General features: G+C 38.1%; 2 protein-coding genes across 2 annotated transcripts; both read left to right on the top strand.

Annotated features, from left to right (window-relative positions):
- The first annotated feature begins 249 nt into the window (after nt 1–249).
- Nucleotides 250–6862, top strand: btr02 (bloodthirsty-related gene family, member 2). The gene is made up of 7 exons (XM_053491833.1): nt 250–315; nt 1744–2040; nt 2159–2248; nt 3602–3829; nt 4452–4593; nt 6026–6052; nt 6132–6862. Exons 2-7 carry the CDS (start codon nt 1747–1749, stop codon nt 6674–6676), a joined length of 1326 nt encoding a protein of 441 aa, XP_053347808.1. The 5' UTR covers nt 250–315; nt 1744–1746; the 3' UTR covers nt 6677–6862.
- A 1453-nt stretch (nt 6863–8315) lies between these two features.
- Nucleotides 8316–10871, top strand: cldnk (claudin k). Its single transcript, XM_053491839.1, has 2 exons — nt 8316–8539; nt 9667–10871. The coding sequence occupies exon 2, from the start codon at nt 9815–9817 to the stop codon at nt 10463–10465; it is 651 nt and encodes a 216-aa protein (XP_053347814.1). The 5' UTR covers nt 8316–8539; nt 9667–9814; the 3' UTR covers nt 10466–10871.
- Nucleotides 10872–11428: the final 557 nt, after the last annotated feature.

Raw genomic sequence — 11428 nt, 5'->3', positions numbered from 1 at the left:
GTTCTCTAGTTGAAATGTACCCGGAATTCTGGAATATGTTTTATATATATATATATATATATATATATATATATATATATATATATATATATATATATATATATATATATAACATATTTTGCATCCACTGTTTTTGGTGTAGTCTTTTTTTCTCTTTAAGCTCATGCTGTTTTTACATTGTATAGCAGGACATGGGTGTGTCCTCCTTCTCGACCTGAACACTCCTGTACACATGTAACACAACTCACTAGTAGAGGAAGTGTTGTAGGAGAAGCACGGAAGCAGAGTTTGTTCAACACACTCCTGAACATTCAGGTAAGATTAAACCAAACCACAATTACTATATATAAGATTCAACCACACACACACACACACACACACACACACACACACACATAATATCCTGAACTTCATTGAAGGAAGGCAAAATGTATAGAATTATAATTATGTTTAACAACTGTGTGTTCTCTTTAAGAACTGATTGGTGAATTTTAAGCCGTTATAACGAGAGCAAATATGATACTAACCTTAACATTTAATAGCAAATTACTTCAATGTTATAAATATTATTGCTCAAGAAATGACATTACGAACATGTTGAAGCTTAGAGTTTTTCCGGAATTCAAGGAATGTCTCCCTCAGCTCTGTTTTTTTTTTTTTTGTCTAGTAGATTTTCTGGTAAAACCTGTTCTCTGGTATGCCACTTCTCTCGGCGTCTCTTGCACTTTCATGGAAACACTGAATATCTAGATCACAATGCATTTCCACAAAACACTTCACAACAAGCGTACTCTGATCCAGTGCAATGACTCATCAGTTTCTGTAGTGTTCAATTCTCTGGGCAAGTGAAAGATCGGTGATGTGGTATTTAAATACTTCTCAAATTCATCCTGTTTTGTAGTCGGGGATTTTGGGTGTCCAGACAAAGAAGTCCTATACATTTTCAAATGTAAACATTATCTTGAAACTCTGGGGTGGTTTGGTTTTAGCCCACACCCAGCTTTTTGTCTAGTTTGACTTAGTTACTGAATGAACAGAACCATGACCATTCAAACTCCACAATCGTCTTTTTTTTTCTAGTTTCTTAAGAAATTCTATATAAATAGTGCAGTTCCTCATTCTGTGGTGTGTATCAACTGTACTTTATACAACAACAGTGTAGAATTCTCAATTTTCGTCAAAAGGTGTTCAATTTTCTAGTATAGCAGCTCTATAGCAATATTTCTAACAGTAATTTAAGTCAGAGGTTATTATTAATGTGTTTTTATATACAGTACCAGTCATAAGTTTGGACACACGTTTATTTCTATTATTTATTTTCTACATTCTAGGACAATACTGATTTTCAATGCTATGAAATAAATTATATGGCATTTGATAATTAAGTAGCAACAACAACAGAGAGAGAGAGAGAGAGAGAGAGAGCGATCAATGATGGAAAACTGTTCATATAGTAACTTAAACTCGTTTAATAAACATTCCAAGAACATTAAATGTAATTATAAATGCATACAATTTACAATGTTGGGAAACTGCTATAGGATAAGAGGAATAAAACACTTCTATGGGACACTAAAGAACTTCAGGTTTAATTGTTGTTTTTCTTTCTTTTATTCTTCTTGCTGCATCAACTCATGTCCTGCATTGCTTCACATACTACACAGGATTCCTTGCGATTGATCAGGATTCTAAATGAACATGCCCTGATTTGCTTTAAGTTCTGTACATACTGTATGTTTCCAGGGGATGGCTTCGACTTTTAGTCTCCTGTCAGAGAAGCACTTCCTGTGCTCACTGTGTGAGGACATCTTCAGCAGTCCAGTCACAACACCATGTGGTCACAGCTTCTGTAAAGTGTGCCTACGTAAATACTGGAGCCAATCCGGCGCGGGCAAATGTCCTCTATGCAGAAAGACCTTCGTCTCCAGACCTCACCTCAATGTGAATCGCATACTGGCAGACGTTACAGAGCAGTACAGGAAATCACGGCTAGATGGAATAGCAAAGTCCGTCAGTGTGGGTGGACTTTTAAATGAGCCGGTAGGAAGCTATTTTACTATTTTATTTGGTGGGGAATAGTTTCAAAAATCCTAAACTTGATTTTTGACTAAATTACCTAAATACTGGATTTGTTGTCTGGTTTCAAATGCATGTGCAGGTAGAGAAAACACAAGCAGAGGTGGATCACATGATCAAAGAGAGGGTTCAGAAAATGGATAAACTCAAGCAGTCTCTTAAAGTGCTAAAGGTGAGTCTCACAAAACTCCAACGATCCAACAAGCAAAATTAACTTATTTTCTTATATTGTTAGCAAATACATGCCTCTTTATAATATATCCAGAATTAGAAATTGAAATAAATGTTTGATCCAGTCTGTGAAAACCCAGCTAAAGGATGTTATGTTGTTTACTTAGTTGGTTGTTCTTTTTTTGCGATTCACTGTTGTCTATGTACATAAACCTATTCTACATATAATTTTATGTAGAAAACAGTGAATCCCAAAAATAATTTTAGTCCTGGGTCACATATATAAGGTAACATGTACTGGTTGGTGTTGTGGCCTAGCACCTCCAGCAACTTGGGTTCAATTCCCTTGGGTCTGTGTGTAGGTATGAGTTTGTACTGTATGGTCCCTTCATGCTTGGAGGCTTTCCTCTTGGTATTCTGGTTTCCTCCTTAAGTCCAAAGACATGCAGATTTGTTTTTAAAAGTTGTTTTCAAATTGCCCATAATGTATGAATAAATGTGTGAGTGAGTCGGTGGGTGACAAACTGTCTTAGAAGCAGGGTGTACCCTGCCGTGTGCCCTGAGTCACATGGGATAGGCCTCTTTTCACTCTGTACAGCATAAGCGATATAAAGAATCAGTAACAGACTGATCGATAACAGTATTCAGAATGATTATATAACGTGCTCTAATTGGGCAAACATACTTATATCAATAGATGACCCACTATTTTGAGAAAACATGTCAAAAATCTACTTGAGTTTTTAATCAAATTGGGATACAACTGGATGCAGGACATGAATTAATTCCTTCATTCACAGCATCTCCTTTAAACTGCTGCTTCATAGTTTTGAAGAAGTCCTAACTGCCCTCTTTTGCATACATGAGTTTACAGATGCCTATGATTGGCTAATATGCCTGAGACTGACAGGGTGAAGAAAGTTTGCAGCTCCCTCGCTGACATGGCTGTATTATCATTGGTATTCAAACCCATTCAATCTCAAACCCAAAGCCAATCTCCTGACGTTAAGTAGAATGTTGTGCAACTTGGAAAAATTGTAAGAGTATTAAAATCCTATAGCAAACCACAACAGTTATACTAAACTCAAACTAAAAAAAAAAAAAAAAAGGATTTTTATTTAGCCATATTGGTCTCCATGTCAGTTGGTACAATTAAGGGTTTGGTCTGAGAACCTGGAACTGCCACAAAAATCGATCATTGTCTGTGGACAACTTAGAGGTCAACTCTAAACAGACTCCATGATTCACAATGTGTTTTAACATGGCGGTCTCTCTAAATAGACTGTTGAGTGGAGTGTGGTGAGGCTGACATTATAAGACATTATAATGTCTCTCGATATGTTCCCCCGATCAGAGCTCGTGTCTGCGTGAGGTGCAGGAGAGTCATAGGGTCTTCTCTACCCTCCTCAGTGCGGTGGAGGCAGCACACAAAGCAGTGGTGGCAGAGGTGGAGGAGAAACAGCAAGAGGCTGAGAATCGAGTGGACCGACTCGTCAAGGAACTGGAGATTGAGATCACTGAGCTGGAAAGTAGACAGATGACACCAGGGGATCTTCTAGATAGCAAGGAGTATCTGAGAAAGGTGAGGTACATTATCAGGATAAACAATAGCAATTATTATTTTTATTTATTTTATTTTTACAAATGTTTACTATAGCAGAAGGGGAACTACCCAGGTTTATGCATAGAGTGGATGGTTATATGTTGAAATACAGTATAATTAGTAAATCTGAATTTTTCAAGTTGTTTAGAGTAAATGAAGATAACATTAACCCTGATAAGACAATAATCGTCATATTTTTAGGAATCCACTTGAAGATTAGTGCAAGTAAAATACCATTTTGTCTGTTGACATAATGACATGTCCTAGGCATCCATATTGGTATTTGCACCAGCAGATGGGGCTGTGCATACACATGGAGGCAGTTACATGAGAAACGTATCTTGACATCAGGGGAATGTACTTTTGGCCATAAATATGATTTGATGTTTTAATTCTATCAGACCTGCATGCATTAAATTTACATAAGTGGCTCAAATATATTTATTTGAAATTAAATATTTATTTTTCTACATTACTGATAAGTATGACTCCAATTTAAATTGCGAGCTAGGTTGAGATGCATGTGTGAGCTGATTTTTATCATACAAGTACAAAAAAAAAAACCCTGGTCAGCACTTGTTTTTTTTTGTCTTATCTGTAGAGCTTCATTCATTTACCCAGAGAGATGAGGGACTGGTCAAAGGTCACACTAGAGACAGAACCATGTGTGGGATTTGCCAGGAAAGCTGTGACTGATTTCATAAACGCTGTCAGGACAGAAGAAAAGAAACTCTCTAAAGCAGGTTTGTACTGTGTGAGCAGTGCGTTTTAACACAAATATGAACCAACAAGGTTATAGCAGTTGTGAGGCTAAAAATGAATACCTTTGACTTAAATAAAGAAATTAATAAAGTAAAAAAAAGCCAGGTAAACGACATAAATTATATAAAATACAAGAAAAATAATGCAGACCTGAAAGAAAACAATGCAATAAAAGAACATTGGTTAATCACTGGTATACATAAAAAGTCCTATAATTTAGATATAAAATATATGAATTGTGATATTTTTGTTGTTAAACTTGTAAAGCAGACACTAATATAATAATAATAATAATAATAATAATGCAGATATCAACTTTACAAAAACGCATCGCATTCACAAAATAAAAATTAAAACAGAGAACTTTTTCTTACTTACTTACTTACTAACTCATAATAGTAACATAAGTCATAATAATAAGTTTGTATGTCATAATAATAAGTAAGTAAGATATAATTGTGAGTTAGTAAGTTATATGTCTAAGATTCAACACATTATCAAATGAATTCCTATGGAACGATGGAGACGGACAAAACAGATGCCAGTGATGCAGACCCAGCTGAAAGTGAAATGCCATCAAATTCTTTAAATCAAACGCCTGGTCATATTTAAGTGACCACTTTGATTTCAAGCACAACAAAGGCAACAGCTTTATTATGAAAAGGTGTTCCATCAACTAAAAACTAGTTTGAGATTTATATCTACTTGTTTTTTTAACTACACTAGAGTCCCCCTTCCCCGCCCCCCTGTCTTTAAAAAAGTAACTCAGTAACCTTTACACTGGGTAATTATTATTATTTTTTTTAACTTTGGAGTAATGGAAAGAGGTCATGTGGTCTGGACTGAGCCTATTCCAGAATGATTTGTGCATCATGCATAGTGTCCACTGTACACTGTATGATCTAGGGTTGCTGCTGGTCAGGTCAAGGCCCAGCAAAGCTACAGTATATAGCAATAAAATGAGATCAGTGCCTTTGTAGATCAGGCAGTGTAGTAAATCATAATTCTGGGATCATAAGTGATATGAGTTAAGAAGTAATAATTATAAAATTGTAAGTGATTTAAAATAGTAAGTCATGATTCCGAGATAGTAAGTCATAATTTAGTTAGTAAGCCTATATATTGGTATAAGTTACAGTAGTAAGTCATATAAGGTTGTAAGTCATAATTACAAGACAGTAAGTAATAATTATGACTTATTGGGTGCTAGTTATGAAATCATAACTGATATATGGTAGAAAGTCATAATTCTGAGAAGTTCTTAATTTCTTTTCTGTTTGTAAATGCAATGCACCTACTGTACAGACCCCTTTGGGGATTGATATATGGAGGGACTAAGAAGGAAAAATAACAACAAGGAATGTTTAAGGATGAATTAAAATTGAACTGAATGTACTTTGTTTGGTTTCACAGAGCTGAAGCGGTTACAGATATACACAGGTATGCTCATGTCTAATAAATGTCTCCTAAAACATTTGTGTTGTGGTTACACTGAACTGATTGTGTCCCGTCCTCACAGCGGACATCAGACTGAACTCTCGCACGGCTCACCCCCAGCTCTTCATCTCAGACGACAGGAAGCAGGTCAGACACACTGACAAGCAGCAGGAGGTCCCAGAAAATCCCAAAAGGTTTGACCGCGTGACCAATGTGTTGTCTAAGGAAGCCTTCATTTCAGGTAGATACTACTGGGAAGTAGATGTAGGAGACAAGACAGACTGGGACCTCGGTGTGGTCAAGCAGACTGTTAACAGGAAGGGGAAATTTACCGTCAGTCCTGCAAACGGCTTCTGGACGCTCAGCTTGAGAAACGGGAATCAGTACATGGCCAACACACTGCCACCGACCTGTCTGGCTCTCAAATCTAAAACTAGAAAGGTGGGCATTTATCTGGACTACAACGGGGGACGTGTGTCCTTCTTCTGTCCTGACTCAGGGATTCATATCCACACCTTTACAGACAAGTTTACTGAAAGACTCCATCCTATTTTTAACCCCGGACGACCGCATGGAGGCAAAAACGCTGAGCCGCTCATCATCACCACTAATTCCTGTATTATCTAAACCGGTCTGTGTTATTACTGTGTTATTACAATTTAACCCTTTAATGAGCTCTAAGGAACTCTGTGTTAAATTAAATATACAATCAATTAAATTTGATCAATTATAATCATCAATAAATCTAATTGATTTGATTTGATTTGATTGTGCTTATGAAGGATTGTACTTTGATTTATATTATAATTTTTCTAAATAAATACAGAACATAATATATTTATTTTAATAATGAAATAAAGTCATTTAGTTTTCCGTTGTAATTCTTAATAAAATTTATTTACAATGAAAAAAAATCTAAATTGTATTACGTTCATTTGTATTCGTGTACGCGGGGCGCCGGAAAAACGAGTGGCCCGTGAATTTTTAAAAGCATGATATTTGAGGCTGATCTCTAATTGGATTTTTTCAAATCATCCTTGGGGCGCAGCTCTGTGCGCCCCGAACCCTTCCACTTTTGTTCTTAACGAATCAGCCAATATTGTTTTTAAATATTTGGGCTCATATGATTGGACCATTCTCAATAAGTCTTATTAACAGTCAGCAGATTAATGTATTGAATAGTAATGGATGTATTGTTAATGTATTGAAGTTAATGTATTGAATAGTAATGGATGTGGAAGCCAGATACATATGAAAGATAATTCTGTAATTTCTTTGCTAAAATACCGCTTTGCAAGGCGAACAGACGAAGAAAGTTAAAAAGAAAGTTAAAGAGCTTGGACCAGATCGACCTGACCTTCTGATTAAGCAGCGGTCGAGTGATCATGGCCGAGCTTACAGCACTTCTTATGGCTATTTACAGGCGAATATTTAAAGTTTAACTTTTTTAATTTTGTTTGAGCCCCCTGACAAAAGATTTAGCACCAGCCGCCACTGAATACAAGGTATACTTTAAATAACAGGTTTATATTTAGGTATTAATTTTTTATCATAATTGTTAATATACAACATACTGTAGGAAACAATTTGTCCCTGGACATGAACTGATTAAAAAAAATGTGCGTAAACGTCGATATGGTGAGTGTGGAGAGTGAGTGCTTCCAAATCGTCCCAAAAAAAGAAATCTATACATTTTCGAATATCTTTAAGACAGATGAGAATATTCGTTTAACTTCATTTCCAATAAAAGGAATATACAGTATATAGTATACAGTAGCTGCTATAACAAGTGAATTTAGGACTAAATAGATCAATTTTAATTATCGCTGTGGTGTAAGAGGAATAAAACACTTCAGGATGTTTCATTACAGGGAAAACTAGATTCCCTATAACTGCACTCCTACAACACCGTGTTATTCCTCAAATAACATTATAAACCCCATAAACAAGCAAAATACGTTGATGAGTGCTTTTAGGAATTTGCTGTCTTTACTCTACATTCATTCAACAACAAAAAAAAAACTAGGGGTGAAGCGAAGGTGAAAAGAAGAAACGGTGTAAGAACAGGAGTCAGAGAAGGCGAGAGATGAAAAAGAGGATGGAGGAGAATAAGGGATGGGGATGGGGGGGATCCAGGTCGCGAGGGCGACAGAACAGCAACTCATTGTGTTGGTCCACCAGGCACTGAGGGACACACACTAGGACACACGAACAGACACACACACAGTGCCCTGAACGCGCACACACACACAAGCGCATGCTTCTGCCCACCGTCCCACAGACCCGCGCTGGCATCGCAGAGGGCAGCCTCTCTTTCTCTTTCTCTCTCTTTCTCCTTCTCTGTCTCTCTCTATCTCATTTCGTTACGTACTGGTCAGTCTTCAGTGCAGCTCGAATCACACTGTACCTCTGTACCTCACCGTGCCTCTATCACCTTCATCCCGAGCATCGGAGACACCTCAACCTGCTGAGAGGACGAGCCGGCTTCAGGTAACACACCTCAGTTTACTTCTAATCAAAATGTTAATCGAAACTGAACATCATCAGCTATTAAGTTCGATTTTAAAACCTAAGACAAACATAAAAGAAAGAACTATGAGGAGAACTGCTGCGTAATATAAATCAAAAGTGTTGCTAGTTTATTTTATTTCTCTTTTAGTATAAGATAAAAAGTTATAAGGGCATGAGGAGTGGCTCTTGTGAAAAAACATCTTGATCATTGAGGAAACACTGAGGAACGAACAGACGCTACGCTCCTTGTCCCACTCTGAACGAAACCATGAAAGCTCCTTGTGTTCCTCAGACTCCTCATGTTTTTTTCTGAGATAATCTACTCGCCCCACCAGGCGTAGCTCGACACCCACCGTCAGCGTGAAAAGGATTCATTCTCTAACACATCCGCTGGAATCCGGCATTGGCTCCCTGTTTACGCCAGACCCCTAAATATTTATGATGGGTCGCTTCGATGATGTGTTTCTAGGAATAATGTGGATGAATCGTACAGTATGTTTTTGGGATGCTTTCCATACAATATTATTCATTTTAGTAGAGATCAAAGTGATGTTCAAAGTAAATTTTATAAAGGGTCCTACAGAAGAAGAACTCAGAGAAACTACATTATGCCATTTAGAGGAAAAGACATTTGGCCAAAAAAAAAAAATTGTAAATCCAAGGGTGCATTCTTGGCTATGCTGTTTAATAATATAAAAAATAGACATGACAAATTATTACAATAGATAGGTAGATGGATGGATGGATGGATGGATGGATGGATGGATGGATAGATAGATAGATAGATAGATAGATAGATAGATAGATTATTTATGTATATTTTACATTGTTTATTATAGAACACTGTTAATACCAGATGTTGTCAGCAGCTTTAAGGAAATCCAGATGTAGATTTAGATCTCAGCTTTCAAGGTGACATGAAGCAAAGTGTCTGAGTGACACTGTATCACATAGTGGGATTATAAATTCAGGAGGGGCAAATAAACTCATAAACTGAATTAATTGTATTAAAGGGATGTTTAGTAAGAGTATACATTAAATAAATGTTCCAAGATGAGAAACACAAAGTTTTAAAAGGGATTATCTTTATGCTTTTCATATTCTAGGTCCATTTGACACACAGGATACAGGATTGAGGACTCTTACTAAAGCAGAAAAGCTACATCAAGCTCAGCTGAAGCTTACCCAAAACGTTTTTTTTTTTTCATCTGGACGCCCAAACAATAGAAGGCAACATCACACCTGAAAGTTAGCATGGCGACGACGGGCATGCAGCTTCTAGGATTGGTCATGTCCATTATCGGCTGGGTGGGTGGCTTCCTGGTGTGTATGCTGCCCATGTGGCGCGTCACGGCCTTCATCGGGAACAACATTGTGACGGCGCAGATCACGTGGGAGGGCTTGTGGATGAACTGTATCGTGCAAAGCACTGGCGAGATTCAGTGCAAGGTGTACGACAGTATGCTGGCTCTACCCAGTGACATGCAGGCAGCGCGTGGCCTCACCATCCTCTCCATCCTGCTCTGCTCTCTGGCGCTGGCCCTCGGCGTTCTGGGAATCAAGTGCACCAAGTGTGTCGGTCAGCCCAGCTTGGAGGCACGGATGGCTCGCATCTCCGGTATACTCTTCGCCGTTGCGGGGTTCCTCTACCTCGTGCCCGTGTGCTGGACGGCCCACTCCATCATCAAGGATTTCTACAACCCGTACGTGGCGGCGCCACACAAGCGTGAACTCGGCCCTGCTCTCTACCTGGGCTGGGGAGGCTCAGGCCTCATGCTTATTGGAGGATCTCTGCTTTACGCTGGCTCCAGCCCACCTGGAATCCCCTCATCGCCCACCTTCAGCAGTGGAGAGAGCAGTCCACGCAGGGCTGGGGGGAGCACGCAGGTTAAAGGTTATGTTTAATAGGCCACTCCGACTGCAGTTGAGCCCATCCCAACCCCCTCTGCTAGTTTGCCCTATCATCATCCATTCCAGTTAATGTTAATATTTTTTTATTATTCACTGTTAGTGTCTGACTGGGCAATGAATGATGTGATGAAAAAAAAAGTGTAATTGTTTAGTTTTTCATCTTCGTCGTCTAACCATCTCTTTCTCTCTTTCTCTCTTTCTTTGTGTGAGTATTTATTCATGTTTGGAAAAAAAATAAAGACATCCGACAAAGTCGCTCCTGTAATAATGTGTTAACGCTGTTTAAAAACAAAAACACCAAAAAATTGATGTGATTAATTTTGCTTTAAATGAATGCTGTCTGAAAAAGAACCTCCATGAGAATGGAATTTTCTTATAATACATATGTTCTAAAAATAAATCTTTTCGAATACATTTACAAATGTTATATAGATTATGACCTTCTTATATTTTATACAGACAGTTTGGGCTATTTTGTGTGGATTTGTGTGAGCAATATACAGTATGATTATGGACTTACACTTTTCTTTGTCATGAGGAGCTGAAGTGACAAGCATTAAAACCTCAGCTTTCCTCTCTACAGATTCAAATAATTGAAATGTGGACTGAAACAGTGACTAATTCACGTAGCGTTATCAGTGTCTTTCATGCGGTAAAACACTTAGCATTGTGTTTAACCGGTAGCTGATGAGGACATGCTCGGCCCGTGCCGTCTCCCTCTGTGACTGTATCTAACTGTAGTGATGAGGGGGTGCTGCTGTACGCCAGCAAAACAATGCCATTGTACAGAGCACGACCAGCACAGCAGCAACAATAGCCTATAGTGTTTTGTGTTCCTGCCAGTGAGTCATGTGTGATCCAATAGTACTGGTGGGTGATTTAAAAAAAATATTACAGGAACACAGTGGATATAGGAAGCATCCCTCGTTGTTCAGGGTGACACCAAGACACAAGTGT

The sequence above is a fragment of the Clarias gariepinus genome, chromosome 3 (assembly GCF_024256425.1).
Source record: "Clarias gariepinus isolate MV-2021 ecotype Netherlands chromosome 3, CGAR_prim_01v2, whole genome shotgun sequence".
Lineage (NCBI taxonomy): Eukaryota > Metazoa > Chordata > Actinopteri > Siluriformes > Clariidae > Clarias > Clarias gariepinus.
The sequence above is the reverse complement of the archived record's forward strand: the minus strand, read 5'-3'. Positions and strand labels throughout refer to the sequence as shown.

Bases quoted from the DNA above. Each gene is read 5' to 3' on its own strand.
- btr02 (XM_053491833.1), top strand. From the start codon at position 1,747: ATGGCTTCGACTTTTAGTCTCCTGTCAGAGAAGCACTTCCTGTGCTCA. The intron at 2,249-3,601 runs GTGAGTCTCACA...TCCCCCGATCAG, and splicing joins AGTCTCTTAAAGTGCTAAAG to AGCTCGTGTCTGCGTGAGGT. The intron at 3,830-4,451 runs GTGAGGTACATT...TCTTATCTGTAG, and splicing joins GCAAGGAGTATCTGAGAAAG to AGCTTCATTCATTTACCCAG.
- cldnk (XM_053491839.1), top strand. From the start codon at position 9,815: ATGGCGACGACGGGCATGCAGCTTCTAGGATTGGTCATGTCCATTATC.